Source organism: Pygocentrus nattereri, chromosome 15 (genome assembly GCF_015220715.1).
Source record: "Pygocentrus nattereri isolate fPygNat1 chromosome 15, fPygNat1.pri, whole genome shotgun sequence".
In the NCBI taxonomy this organism is placed as follows: Eukaryota; Metazoa; Chordata; class Actinopteri; order Characiformes; family Serrasalmidae; genus Pygocentrus; species Pygocentrus nattereri.
Genome location: NC_051225.1, coordinates 13,607,106 through 13,623,487, shown reverse-complemented (window position 1 = coordinate 13,623,487; position 16,382 = coordinate 13,607,106). Strand labels below are relative to the sequence as shown.

At 39.6% G+C, this 16,382-nt stretch overlaps 1 protein-coding gene across 2 annotated transcripts in view; it reads right to left on the bottom strand.

Moving 5' to 3' along the window:
• The window catches only part of cpne7 (copine VII), a 75,772-nt gene that overhangs the window by 23,947 nt on the left and 35,443 nt on the right, over nucleotides 1-16,382 (bottom strand). For both annotated transcript variants that reach the window (XM_017707304.2, XM_037545426.1), the window contains exons 10-11: nucleotides 10,022-10,081; nucleotides 6,218-6,351 (exon numbers count right to left, since the gene is read on the bottom strand). In XM_017707304.2, coding sequence (XP_017562793.1) covers nucleotides 6,218-6,351; nucleotides 10,022-10,081 — 194 coding nt within the window. The remainder of the gene's footprint in view (nucleotides 1-6,217; nucleotides 6,352-10,021; nucleotides 10,082-16,382) is intronic.

Here is a 16,382-nt window from a genome sequence, read left to right as displayed (position 1 = left end):
GAATAGCAGAAACATTTCTGTAAGGAATCAAACAGACTGTGAGCTTCCACTTCAGTGCTACACAATTGTCTGTCATGCGCATGTGAGTTCCTGAGGGAATTTGAATCATTACAACAATGTATTCATACTGTTCCTTCTGCCTCTAATGTGTGTGTGTCTTATTAAATGCATTCTCACTTTAGAGAGAATATATGACTACTCCTGTCCCATACACCAATCAGGCATAACAATATAACCATCTCCTTGTTTCTATGCTCATTGTCCATTTTATCAGCTCCACTTACTATATAGGTGCACATTGTAGTTCTACAGTTACAGACTGTAGTCCATCTGTTTCTCTGATACTTTGTTAACCCCATTTTACTCTGTTCTTCAGTGATCAGGACCCCCATGAACCCGCACAGAGCAGGTACAATTCGGGTGGTGGATCATTCTCAGCACTGCAGTAACACTGATGTGGTTTTGATGTGTTAGTGTGTGTTGCGCTTGAGTGAATCAGACACAGCAGTGCTGCTGGAGATTTTAAACACCTCAGTGTTACTGCTGGACTGAGAATAGTCCACCAATCAAAAACATCCAGTGTCCTGTGACCACTGATGAAGGACTAGAGAATGACCAACACAAACTGTGCAGCAGCAGATGAGCTATCGTCTCTGACTTTACATCTACAAGGTGGACTGACAAGGTAGAACTGTCTACTAGAGTGGACAGTGAGTGGACACAGTGTATAAACCTCCAGCAGCACTGCTGTGTATGATCCACTCACACCAGCACAGCACACACTAACACACCACCACCACATCAGTGTCACTGCAGTGCTTGAGAATGACCCACCACCCAAATAATACCTGCTCTGTGAGGGTCCATGGGGGGTCCTGACCACTGAAGAACAGGGTAAAAGGGGGCTAACAAAGTATCAGAGAAACAGATGGACTACAGTCTGTAACTGTAGAACTACAAAGTGCACCTATATAGTAAGTGGAGCTGATAAAATGGACAATGAGCACAGAAATAAGGAGGTGGTCAGAATGTTATGCCTGATCTGTGTAAAAGTACATGTGTCTTGTTTGCTTCATTTTGTGAAGAACGGCTCACGTGATTGGCAGTCTAGTGGGAAATAAACATGAACCTCCAACTTGTATCAGTGCGTTTTTTTCTTGATGAATACCAAAATGTCCTTGTGAATGCGGCCTAAAGCACAGAAGCAGGAGACAGCTGTGAGAACCAACAACAGAGCTGCTAATGAGAACCTGATAAATATGGAGATTTGATTGGACAATGTGGCATCTCATTCTCACTTATTTCTCTCAAGCGTGTTAGCAATTCAGGGGTAGTGGTGGTGGTGGGGGGGGGGCGGGTGATGAGAAAACAAAAAGCTACTCCATCCCACAGGCAATGCCATATTTATCTGTAGGTGATCACCTGGTGTGTGCTCGCCCCCACAGCCAGCACAGGAAACCCACACAACGTAGGTGTCCACCCCTGAGGGCTTCAAGCATCCTCAGCCAAACAGGCCTACCTGTTGAACTTGTGTTCCTTTATTCCCTCCATGCATGAAGGTGCATGCCTTTCAAAGGCAGACCATCAGAATGTGGCCATGTGTCGATTATCTCCACTAACAGCAGAGCGTTTATCGCGATGTAATCTGTTTGTAGCTCAAACCTTTGTTTGGCTCTGTCTCGCTGTGACGGATCTCATTATGAACGTGCAAGACGCTAATTAACTGGTTCCTCTGAGGTCAATTTGAGTAACCTCAACGCAAAGCAAGCTAATATTAAATTAGCCTTTCTGAGACCAGCACAACCAGGAGCATCAAAACAAAGGAAGGTCAGGGGAAATCAAGAATGATGTGCTGAATCCTCTGAAAACCTATATGTTGAAGTATACTGCAGTGCAGGCAGTGTAGCCAGTTCACAGATAGGAAAAGCAAGCAGAACTGAGTCTTGAGACGTTCAGAGCTGCTTTATGTTTTCCACAGCTTTCAGTTTCAGTAGTTCAGTGGTACTCCAGTGGTTTTAAAGCCAACCTAATCTCTATTTGACAATCTGTAGTACAGGGGTCACTGATAGGTGGGCCACGGTCCGAGTCTGGACCCAGACACTGTCCTATGCAGACCTGGACCTAAAACTGATAAACTATGGAGTATTATTTAATTTCAACCTATTTTAATCAGCAGAACTTTTCTAGCCTTTATGGTGCCGCTTTAGCGGGCCAGGAAACTAACAGACCAATCACATGCCTTGTAAATATTGCACATGATGCTACTCAGCCAATCAGATCTGCATATTACGATTAGCACTGAGACTCCAATGAGTGGCACAGACACAGACACAGGAGAGGGACAAGGAGAGAAACAGCAGTCAGAGAAGAAAGTGAGTCAGAATGAAGTTATTTGACATGTTGTGATCTAAAAAGAGAAAACTGACAGTAAATGTTGTTGAAATATGACTGAACTGGACTTTATTTGTTTTGATATTCAGTTGTTGACTGTATAAAATGTTGATATTCCTGCTAGGCTACTTCAGTAAACAGTAAATGGCACTGAGTCATGATGATGAAGTTAGACATTATGATGTTCCGGATCTTTGCTGGAGGAAATTTTCTCAATCTATAAATATTACAGATCTAAAACTTCATTTGCAAATAAAAAATCTATACAGCAATTGTTTTTCTGGTGTTGTCTATGTATCCATGTTTTATTTGCTTAATTTATTGTGATGTCTATTATATTGCTCAGGAGTTAACATGGGTGTAGAAATCATGATTATTTCACACACTTATATATCTATTAATATCATACGGATTCCCTTGTGCCAAAACACAGCGCACACACATCGTTGTAGTCGGAAGAAAACCTCCAGAACGGTGAATTTACGGGAGAAGGAAAAAAACAACTTTACTTTTAATGTACATCAATGGAACTGGTATTATTTCCAAGTAATTTTGGGTCATTTCTTTTCGTCCATTCACCACAATTAAATTTACTCACAATTTAAAGGGTAACAGGTATTTTCAAATTTCAATCTCAAATTTCATTACCAAAAAAAACCAAAAAACTGAAATATGTCAAAAATGCAGATACAAGGTTTTGATCTGACAACAGCGATATGTTTTTGTTTTATGTGTTATGTTGATGCTGATATTTTGGCCATTTGATGTTTGCTTTATGTCATTATTATGTTGTATATTATTATGTATTTTCCATAATTTAAAGAAGCCCATTAGGGTTTTTGCCTCTTGTGTGTTATCTTTGTCTATTTGTGTATATTTTAAAATTGTGTGAAAATAAATTACAACCTACAAACTATCTTTCAAATACATCAACATAGTTTTTTATCTTTTCTAAATACAACAAAAAATGTCAAAATTATTGTAACAGTAATCTACTGTGTACAGCAGATGCAGCAGAGAGCTGAAAACCACTGAAGACCACCATTAATAAGCAGCAATGCTGATTGAGATGTTAACACAGTGATGCAGTTGGTTTGGATTTCTCACTATTGTCTTTGTGCTGTCCTCTGGGGATGAGTGTTGTCAAGGCTGGAAGTCTCTAATAGGCTACAGTCTGTTGGCATAGGGACCGTGCTCAGTGCCAGGGGCTGGCATGATGTGCCGTGCCACCGGTTGTTAGGACACAGCCTGGAGGAGAGGCCCAGGCTCCTGCAGCCTCTGTCATCTGATCAGACAGCCCACTGACACCTCCACAAGCTGTCGGGACGCTCCGGGCTCATCAAACAGTGGCTCCAGCAGCGGCAGCAGCAGCAGCGCTAACAGCAAAGCAGTGCAGTGTATAGACAAACAGTGTCTCAAATACCAACAGAGCCTCCAGCCATGCTAATCGGAGACTTCCCTGGAGTCTGCCCCCCAGGCTTGATGTGCATCTAGGTTGTTTCGCTTAGTCTTGATTTGGCAGTAACAACCACCTCCCTGGCTCATCACTGGAAGAGTTGTGGAAGTGGCTGGACAGCTCTGACACCCAGACAGCTCTATAAGCATTAGTTTCCAATGCTAAAAGGCTCTGCCTGTGCACTAATTTTGGAACAAATTAGCCAATAGCGTCACATTTAGAGTTGATCCGTTCAGTCAAATCTTGGCCTAAGCACAATTTATGACAAAATACTTAAAACCCTGATTTAAAAAAATGAAAGACTTTAGAAGTACTTAGCATGCAGGATACACAGCCTCCTGAGCAGAGTAATTGAGTGGAGTGGAGCTTCAGACAGTTCAGCTCCTCGTTCAGCATCCTATAATCATTCTGTTCCGACTTCACCCCAAGTTTTCCATTTCCTGCTCCTTCCTCCTCACAAGAAAACCTGATTTTTGTCCACTCCACATGATGATTTGTCCACTCTTATGGTGTCCCTTATACATCTTGAACATTTAGGCAAGACACGCCATCATTACATGAATCATATCATTTGTGGTCGTTATTAATAGTGGCGTCTCTGGCACAGAAAGCCTGGCAGGGCATAAAAACTGTCAGGGCAGCAGCAGCTCATCAATTAAACCGATCCAAACACAAATGCTCCATCAGTAAAATCACAAATTCACAAATTAATGTAATAGTGCAGGAATTGGTGGAAGTGAAGGCAGGAATATGAGTAATACAATAACATTAGATCTCACAAACCTGGTTATAAAGCATGGCATTACAAATCCTATGTTATCAAGCTGCAAACAATTACTGTCGTCTGCAAATACACAATCAAACAACATAACAGAGCAGGGAAACACACTTTCTGGGTGTTAGGAACAACTCAACCTGTAATACAACAGAATGACTCAGCAGTGACGTTCACCGCTCGAAAAGAAAAGATGCACGATGATCTTACATCTGGGCAAACTTGTCAAAAACTTTTCTCTCAAGGTCCACCAATCCATGAACGAATTCATTTTCAAGTAATACCATAGTGAGTGCAGGAAAGGAGCAGGCAAGGAAAGCAGAAGAGGGTTTTTAGCTACACTCACAGTTAGCCATGTTTTTCTCTTGAACCTCTCTGGACTGAAGGAGCAGTTTTTGTCCTTGGTGTCAAGGAAAACAAAAAATTGTTTAAAAATTTGCTTAGAAGCCTAAAACCTTCGCACAGTACTGCATATATATTATCTTTTATATTGAATTAGTGATGATGTTGTGCCCCACTGGCCCCTAATGTAGAGACGTCCCTGGTTTCTACACAACGCTAGTTAAACATTCTATGCTACACAGGCTTTATTCAGTAGGTACAGACTTGAAATGATGGCCCAATCACAAGCCAGAAAACTGCCAAGAGTAAACAAATGTACTTTTAACACAATCTTCTTTATCATTTGTGCAGCAAAACGGACAACATGATACAAAACAAGTGGAATATCTGGAGCAGTATTGGAGCAATTTTGGCATGAGGGAGAACAACTTTCCAAGGCCCCAATTATACTTCTGCAGCAGTGTCGCACAAGACTCCACAGACAGCACGCAAACTTTAAGTAAGCATGTTAGCATTTCTAATTAGCGCTTCTGTCATGGCAGTATTCTTTGTACTATGATGGCTGTAGAGCGCTAGGTTACACAAATTTAGAGATACATTAAATGGTACATGACAATGCACTAAGTATAAACCAAGCTTAAGTGCTGTCCCTACTATGACTTTGACAGCTTGGTCTCTGGTGATATCCCAGCCATCTTTGGACAGGACTCCAAGACAACACAAACAGCCTCCCTGTGTCTGAGTAGATAGGACAGTCCTGCCTCTCCACTCATCACTCAGTGCAGTGCTAGCCAATGCTGCAGTCTGTTAGCTGGCATCGCAGAATGGACAGTTAGCATTCTCCTCCAAGCATATTGAGCTGTACAATAATCGGGCATTTGCAGCAGTTTGAAACAGCTAATGACTTGAAGGAATGAAGGAATTGAAAGAATGCTAGCTTTCAAACCCCCAGATCGGTGGCAGATAGAAACTGGCCTCTTCATTAAATAGAAATAATTTCTATTTGAGGTTAAGCTATGTTTTGGGCATATTTGGTTTTCTTACAACAGCAACGACAAACTCTACTACTGAAAGATTCTCATGACATCGTAATCATTCAAGCTCAGAACAGCACAGCCAGCATATCTGACAAATTTAGATTGAGAACCACACTGAGTGTAAAGGCTGATACACAATTCCATTTTCGACACAAGAAAGAAGAACATCTCCTCTGATAGGGATCAGCTTTTTCCTGCACAGCCAACAGGACATACCTGTCATAATCCTGGCAGATCTCGCCCACAGCTATCAAAGCCTTCAGATATTCGTTTGGCTGGTATGGGTTGATGTAGTGCAGTGAGCAGCTATTGCGGGGGTCTCCATTTGATGCTGTGAAGTCAATGGCAACCTGGAGGAACAGACAGATCACCAGATACACTGTTAAAACAGTGGTAAGGCCAGTCTTTGATAGAGTGTATTGTGGCTGTCGTATGAAAAAAAATGTAATGTTTAAATTTATTTATTTATTTATTTATTTTAGAAAAAAAACTATTTTTAGCGCCTTTTTTGGTATTATGATTTTTTTTTTATCACAAAGATGCAAGCTACCTTTTACATTGACAATTTAACCAGTAGAAATGGACTAAAATGACTTGGAATGAAATGTGATTACATTAATGTACATTAAAGTCTTTTCATTCTCTCTTTTACCTCATATAAAGTTACCATTTCAGAGATATGAGGGTTTTTTGGCAACACTTTACAGTAGGGTGCTGTTCATAGGGCTACATGACACCTACATAAACGTTGTCATTACAACTGACATAACCCTACATAACGGTTTATAAATGCTTATTACAACAGGCATCATCTGTCATAAAGGCTACTTTAGCTGACTTTGATCAAAATTGGCAAATGTAACCTTTGTAGCAAATGACGCTTATTGAAATAAGCATTTTTAAACAATATTATAAATATTATAAACAATAATATTTATTTATTTATTTTATGAAAGCAAATGTGGTGTCATATTTTCAGAGCCTCAGTTCAGTAAATAGGTCCTAATGGGCAAACATTACTGTTAGAAAACAATCTACACTCTAGGTAATGGAGAGTGTCTGTCTGTTTCTAAGCGGCTCAAATTAGTCGGCCGTCAGTGTGCCTTCAGGGATGCTGTTTGGAAAAAAAAAATCCTGATGAAGGCACAGAATGTACTATATGGAAATGTAACCCTGCTCGAGTGCAGTGCCATTTATCAGCATACAATTAACACTTGCTCGAAATGCAATATGTAAAAATGCAAATTGTAAGTGCATCTAATGGTACATAATATGCGAAGGAATTATACAGTATAATCAAACATAACCCGTTTAAAAACACCTGTTTTCAAAAATATGCCAGGCTTGGCACAATAATAAAAGAATACACTGTACTGTGCAAAAGTCAGAGACCACCTTTCCTTTACTTTATTTCCAGTCAAAATAGCCATTAAGTACAAGTAATAAATTTTTTCAGAGATATTACTGAGGAGATCAGATATAAAATATAAATGAAACAGACGAAAAAGAAGAAAAATTCCAAATCAAACAAAGCTGCTGCTGCTGCTGATGTCCTCAGAACAATGTACTGACCACCCCAGTACTTCAACACCATCAAATTTGCTTGGGAATACTTAGAAAAGCAGAAAATGCAGCTTCCAAGACTGACATTGCTGAGGTGTGAAAAAATATCTCTGCAGATTTCTTTGAAAACTGGAAGCAAGTCTCCTGAAAAGAATGAAAGCAGTAATAAAGGCAAAGAGACGGCACTAAATACCAGAGGTGGGAACAAGTCTCAAGTCTTGACACTCAAGTCCCGTCACGTACAAGTCAAGATAGTTGAGTCAAGTCCTGAGTCAGAATGGGTGAGTTTTAAGTCAAGCCCCAAGTTAATAGCCCTAAACAAGTCAGTTTGAATTCATCAGCTAGTTTGAGGCCATAACACTGAACAATGATCATGGAACTGTTGCCTTTTAATGACAGCATGTTAGTAATGCATGGCTGTATACATTTTTTAACCCATCCAACTAAAAGACAAAATTGTACACATGACATGCATACTGTAAACACAAAGAATAGTGCAACTACACATGCAAAAATGTGAAAAAATGTGAAAAAGTACTATTGAAAAAAAAAACTATATTTTTGGGAACATTGAGTGCATAGGTTTAAAATAAAAAACTAGCTTAACACTAAAAGTAGTTCAGCCAACTAAGCCGTTAGTTTGAAAAGAGTGTAGACGACAACAGAAATCAAAATGACTGAGATGAACAAAGTTTAAAGAAAAGATGATAATGGTGAATGTACAAAGCTAAAGTTGACTTTATTTTGCCGACTTCTTATTTTAATTTTCAGTTCCATCTTAAATTGCGTAGTAGTTACACTCTGGTGCCAAACTGCTGCACCATTTAAGGTGGAACAACAAATTCCAAAATGAAGCTGGCAAATAACAAGTCAACTTCAGCCTGGTGGTGAATGTTGTGCATGTTTTACTGCCAAAGCTTTTAGAATCAGTTGAACAGAGAGCCGTGTTTCCTTTGTTTTGCCACCATGAGTAAAATGGTCAGTTCACCTGGTGAGTTTCTCAAGTAAGAGTTTCAGTGCTGAGCTGGGCGCATCAATGCTGATGATTTCAAGTCAAAGTCTGAGTCATAGGTGTTAAAGTCTAAGATGAGTCACAAGTCTTTCTTGATTTTCTCGAGTCGGGTTTCAAGTCATCGATCATTGACTGGAAATGAAATACATGAAGAGTAGTGTCTGACTTTTGCTCAGTACTGTAAACATATTATTTCATGTTCTTATTCCTTTCCCTCTGCATCCCCTATAAGGTCCAATCCCATTTTACCCCTTGCTCCTACCACTTGTGTGTTCACGTCTAGGGGTAGGGTGCCCCAGTTTTTGTTGAGATAGAGTGGTAGGGCGAAGTGTTCGGGCTACATGGCCCAGACAACATGGCCAAGACAGAGGTTTTTCAGAAACTCCAAATGAAGCGTTACATGGAAAAAAAAGAAAAACCAGCAAAACGGAGCATAAGAGACCAAAGAAACCCACAAGTGTGAGAATTTTCTCCATTAAAAATCCCAATATCCACTGTATTGTCTTGGTTTAATGTCATTTCGGTGTTTTCTTCATAACAAGCATTAAAATCACTAATAGCATGCTAACGTCTCGGTAGCTAGCTAGCTAACTTTCCCGTTCCACCTTAAATAGTCAAGCAGTTCATACACCTGAAGCACCAGAATGTAACTGCTGCAGGAACAGGAAACTGGAAAATGTATCTGACTTATATCTGACTTCAGCTTCATATCACTGTAGAGTTAGGGGTGGGTGATAATAAATAATTGCCCCCTCTTTGAAAGCATATGATACTCTAAATGTATCTAAAGCCCAGCAGTTAGGAGCTGAACTTTACACTCCTCTGCTGTCACTGAAGACGGACCAAATTGCCTACAGAGCAGTGCTAGTAGCTGATAATGAAGCGATGATTTTTCTTTTACCCCTTTAAACAATTACCCCTTGTAACTCAGTTCCAAGGGTTTAGGGTAACTCTCGAAAACAAGGTGTAGGGGTAAAAAGAAGAATTGGGCTTATTCACTAAATATTCACTTATTAATGTTCTAGATTGTCACGTTAATTTCTCGCAGAGTGTATAAGATGAGAAATGGCAAAGAAAAGGATGGGTGGAGGTTTTAATTCGCTCAAGACGTCGCCTCTAGCAGAACATTTATTCGCAACAATGATTCACATTCACACTCTGTGGGAAAACTCAAAGCGGCAGCTATCCAGCAGCGACAATGAAAAATGGCCTAATGCGTTTCAGCAAGTGTTGTAACATTTAGTCCACAGTGCTGTTGCAGAGCATGATAAAGGGCAAAAACCAATGTGAACATGAACTAAAGGTTTTGCTGAATCTAAAGTGAGCTTATTTTCATATTATAAACTATATGTCAGCAAAGACAGGAGTGCCGTGATGTGTATACATTAGCATGCAACAGAGTTCATGTCAGTTCATTTGTGGGTACGTTTGGTACCAAAACTTACTGTGAAATGTATTTGGCATCCCCCCATGATGTAGTCCAGGAAAGAGTAGAGTCTGTGAAGCTGCAGAATCGAGAGTTCAGGTTAAGTCTGAGAAAGAACACCATGACCCGCCTGACTGAACTGCAGGCCAAGCTGACTGCAGTGTCCACAGCAAAGCTAAGGAAGGATGCTTGAAATTGACCTATCCACACTGGACATGCTTTACAGGAAAAAACATTTCCTCACTTTTGAAAATAAAATTTTGTGCATCTAAATGTAGCATCTGAATTGTCACTATACTTCCCAGTCCATACAGTGCATATAAAGAAACAGGGATGACGGAAGATGTTTAAACCAATGACACCAACAGTCACACACTGAGATTTATTACTGAGACACACCGTGAGTGGGAGATATAATGGTTGATAAAAATTTCATCATCTAAGATTATTTTTAAGTTTAAAAAAGCAAAAATATGGGGGGACTCAGTCCTTACTTTGGGACTCAGTAAAGGCCTATAAAGTTGCTTTTCCGCTGCATGGTACGGCTAAAGTCGACTCACCCAGCTATTTCATTTTCCACTGCAGACATACACTCACTGGCCATTAGGTACACCTTGCTAGCAAAAGGTTGGTCCCCCTTTTGCCTTCAGAACTGCCTTAATTCTTCGTGGCATAGTTTCCACAAGGTGTTGGAAACGTTCCTCAGAGATTTTGGTTGGTTATTTGAGTAACTGTTTACTTTCTATCATCTCGAACCAGTCTGCCCGTTCTCCTCTGACCTCTCAGATCAACAAGGCATTTTCGTCCACACAACTGCCGCTCACTGGATATTTTCTCTTTTTCAGACCGTTCTCTGTAAACCCTGGAGATGGTTGTGTGTGAAAACCCCAGTAGATCAGCAGTTTCTGAAATACTCAGCCCGTCTGGCACCAACAACCACGCCACGTTCAAAGTCTCTTAAATCACCTTTCTTCCCCCATTCTGATGCTCGGTTTGCACTTCAGCAAGTTGTCTGCACTAAGAAAACTTTGTTCGCTTAAATTACTGCAGAATTTTACAATATAAAAATATAAACTCTCTTGAACAAGCACACATTGGTCTTTATTATTCTAATATAATTATAATTTCATAACATTTTATTATTAGTATTTTTACTAATGCAGCCCCCCAGCACCCCAGCTTCCTAAGGAAATTTAAATGCTAAACTGCTATTATCTCAAAAACAACTCCATTACATCCGCCTATTCAGTGTACCGCAGTTTAGCCCATTCACACTACCATTATAAGTAGTGTTTCAGACCAGACTGCTTTCTAAATGTGGCACAATACAGGCCAATCAGAACTAAGATCATGTACATGTTGGTCTTAAAGGTACAGTAACAAATCAATTATGACTGTTTCGGTGCATTAAAAAAATTGGTATCAAGGAGAGACAAAACAAATGGTGCTTATATGAAATCCAGGTACATCCTCTATATCACACACACTTGCACACACACACACACACACACACACATGCCTAAATGCACTGAGTTGTGGCCATGTGATTGGCTGATTTGCTATTTGTGTTAACAAGCAATTGAACAGGTGTACAGGTGTAACTAATAAAGTGGCTGGTGAGTGTAGTACCCCTTAAATTTAGATGGCTGTCATAGTGAAATAAAATAGGTGTCATGTGAAGGAGACAAATTTTATTCAGAAGAGGCAGCAAGACAAAAGACTGCTGAAAAAACAGGAGAGTTTGGGAAAAACTATGTCACAGTTCAGATGACAAGACATTAACATTTACATTTAAAGCATTTAACACAGGCACTTTTCCAAAGAGACTTACAAGAGGTTTTTTGTCTATCTAGAGAAAGTATCTTTGCTAGTTACCAGTAGGTTAGAGAGAAAGTCAGTCCTGAGCTCAGATACTGCTAGAAACAAAAAGTCACTGTTGATACAGAGAGAAAAAGGAACACAGTTGAACACAGAGCAGTGCAATACAATACAATACAGTACACTACACTACACTACACTACAATACACTACACTATGCTACGCTACAATACAGTACACTACACTACACTACACTACACTACAATACACTACACTATGCTACGCTACACTACAATACACTACACTACACTACACTACACTACAATACAATACAGTACAATACAATACACTACACTACAATACAATACACTACGCTACGCTACGCTACACTACAATACAATACACTACACTACACTACACTACACTACACTACAATACAATACAATACAATACAATTCACTACACTACAATACAATACGCTACGCTACACTACACTACACTACAATACAATACGCTACGCTACACTACACTACAATACAATACACTACACTACACTACAATACAATACAATACACTACACTACGCTACAATACAATACACTACACTACACTTACTACAATACAATACAATACACTACACTACAATACAATACGCTACGCTACACTACACTACAATACAATACAATACAATACACTACACTACAATACAATACACTACACTACACTACAATACAATACACTACACTACACTACGCTACACTACAATACAATACAATGCACTACAATACAATACACTACAATACAATACACTACACTACACTACACTACAATACAATACAATACAGTACAATACACTACAATGCAATACAATACACTACAATACACTACACTACAATACAATACAATACATAAGTGCAGTACAATACATTACAATCAGTACTAAATTCAATGTTTATGATGATGCTGTTTACTCAAAAAAAAGTGATGCAAGTGGCTACGCTAACCTAGTAGCTAACGTTAGCAATGCATTCTGACCAATCAGTAGTCTGTAGCATTTTCACATCACTTTTTTCTTATCGGCTCAGCTCACTTGGACCTTGACAGAGGTGATACCAAAAATAGTGCCTGGTACCAGATTTGACTAGTGGAAAACCAAAAAAGGCAAGTAGAGTCAAGTCGAGCTGTTACCATGCATTGAAAAAGTGGCTTAACTCTACATAGCCTTTCTCTCTTTGAAGCTCACCCTGCGTGTGTTAGACATGGCCTCAAAGCAGCCGACAGTTTTCAGCTCACTGCACTGAGAAAACTTTGTTCACTTAAATTACTGCAGAATTTTACAATATAAAAATATAAACTCTCTTAAACAAGCACACATTGGTCTTTATTATTCTCATATAATTATAATTCCATAACATTTTATTATTAGTATTTTTACCAGTTGCAGCCCCCCCAGCATCCCAGCTTCCTAAGGAAATTTAAATGCTAACTAAATTTAAATGCTAAACTGCTACTATCTCAAAAACAACTCCATTACATCCGCCTATTCAGTGTACCGCAGTTTAGCCCATTCACACTACCATTATAAGTAGTGTTTCAGACCAGACTGCTTTCTAAATGTGGCACAATACAGGCCATTCAGAACTAAGATCATATACATGTCGGTCTTAAAGGTACAGTAACAAATCAATTATGACTGTTTCGGTGCATAAAAAAATTGGTTTCAGGGAGAGACAAAACAAATGGTGCTTACAAGAAATCCAGGTACATCCTCTATATCACACACACTTGCACACGCACACACACACACACACATGCACACACACACATACACGCATGCATACGCGCACACACACACACACACTTCTGGAATCTAAAAGGGGACCTGTCTGAACAAAGACACTGTTCAAATGAACATGGCTTTGCTTTGAAATTAATCCAAATGAACAGGATCAAAAGAATATCAACACAACAAGGTCATACAAGACCAAAGCAGCTCTGTCAATTAAAAATGTTCCTTTTTAAAAAGGCACACCAGTGAGAACAACAGCATCCACCCACTCCTCTGATGCTGCTGTCGCTGCTGCTGCTGGGGCTCAGATAGTTGCCACACACTCCCATATTAATAACAGTATCTTCCCTTTAATGTTTACACACTCCTGTGGCAGCGGTATCACGTCATTAACCGTGTCTTACCTAACATACTGTCTGGTGAACACAATTCAGAGACGTGCGTGTTCACGTTGGCCATTGTAAAATTCCACAATTGGAGCTTCTACTGTGATATCATGTTTTCTATCACTAAACAAAAAGCACCATGCTGCCTTTAATGATAGAGGCACTGTGACTGTGAGTTTCTGAGAGAGACTTCATACACATTCAGACCAGAATTTAGCTTGCTAAGGGCTTATTATTGATTTGTTTCTTCAGAGTAACAACAGAAGGTGACTAAAGTGTGAAGTAGATTCCTATTCATGTGCTTCCTTCAATGAAACACGTAGGCCCATTTTTTCATTCCTTGGTCTCACAACTAAACACAGACAGGTGAAAAATTAAAGGAAAAACCTGAAAACCTGAAACCTGAACCTGAAAGTAGTAGCGACACGTAACGAGTGCAGATGCTTCCAGTTGCTCACAATACAGTTAAGCAATTTACAGTCTGTTATGCTACATGGAATGTATATGCCATGCAGGTCCAATTGACCTTGATTTTGGATCAAGATAGCGGAATCATAGATAGAGGAAAAGATCTAAGTGACTTTGAACGTGGGTTCATTAATGGGCCACAGATGACAGGATCTTCAGAAACAGGCTATTGAACTGGCTAGTGTTTCAGTAGGTTACTAAATTGTATCTGTATGTAAATAGGCTTAGAAATTGCAGTTAAAATAAATTAAATGACTGTGACACTCATGCATTAGCACAATAGGTAAGAAAACAGAAGAGCAGCTGTTCCTCAAGTGACTGAGACTGTCAAAGCGAGTTGTGATCTGAATGTGTTGGCAAGAACAACTACGTAGAAAGACTGTGCCAACAGCAATAACTATAACCCTATTTCCAAAAATGTTGGGACGCTGTGCAAAATGTAAACAAACAGGCAGAGTCTTTCAGAAGTAAAGATGAGGAGGGTTTCACCACTCTGTGAAAGGCTGTGTGGGCAAATAGTGCAATAATTTAAAACATTTCTCAACATAAAATAGCAAAGTACTTGGGGATTTCATCATCTACCGTACATAATTTCATTAAAAGATTCAGAGGATGATTAATTATGGCACTATTAATTCTGAATTATATATACAGGTTTTGGCAACAAATACTGCCTTCCAGGTGACATCTTTTTCAGGGACGTATTACGGCACATATTACAACAACGTGGCTCCATGGTAAAAGAGTCTGGGTGCTAAACTCACCTGCCTGAAATCGAGACCTGTCACCCATTGAAAACATTTGCTATGTTATAATTGTGGCACAGTGGGTAGTGCTGTCGCCTCACAGCAAGAAGAGCCTGGGTTCGATTCCCCAACCGGGTGGCCTTGGTTCATCTGTGTAATACTCAATACCAAACTGTACTGTTCATATGTGTAATAATTATTGTGTGCAATAACTCAGAGGTACAATAATTTGAACTGCCTTATACTAGATGTTTAATATTTATTATCACAGTCACCACCACTTTACTGTATTTATAAGAACTTAAATGTTGTGTACATATTGCAAAGTTCTCTTTATCTTTGTTTTAAATTATTAAAGTGTTTATTATTTTACATAAATGGTTGCAACTATGACAACTGCAATTTCCCTCTGGGATCAATAAAGGATTCTGATTGATTCTGATTGATTGATTTCTGTGTGGAGTTTGCATGTTCTCTGCATGGGTTTCTTCCCACATTCCAAAGACATGCAGTCAGGCTAATTGGATATGCGTGAATGTGTCTGTCTGTCTTTGTGCCCTGCTATGGACTGACGACCTGTCCAGGCTTTATCCCGCTTCCGCCTGATGCTAGATAGACTCAAGCACTCCCCGTAACCCAGAAGGAGAATTGGCTTAGATTGTGTGTGTATTTGTACTATTTTCAACTAAATATAAGGTTTAAAAGATTTGCAGCATTACATCCTGTTTTTATTTACATTTTGCACAGTGGTCAAACTTTTTGGAAACTGGGTTGTACATAGAAAGGGATATTATAGCGGCAGCACACAAACCCCTCATTACAAAGACAAATGCCCATTTAAGAGTTCAGTGGTATAAAAGCTGGAGGAACCAGTCTAAAGAGATGTGGAAAATAGTGATACGGTCAGGTGAGTCATCCTTCACTATGTTCTTTACAAGTGCATGTGTGGCTACACTCCAAGAGAACGGTACAGGCCTGAACGCTTGACCCCTACTGTGAGGCGTCATGTTGCTCTGATGTGCTGTGGGAGGCATTTTGCTGACATGGTTTGGGTCCACTTCTCCCTTTAGAAGGAAAGGTCACTGCAGATAAGTGATGAAGTATTTCTATGCTGAAGGGAGCGGCGTCTTCCAGGATGACATTGCCTTCATCCACAGGGTATGGGGTCACTGAA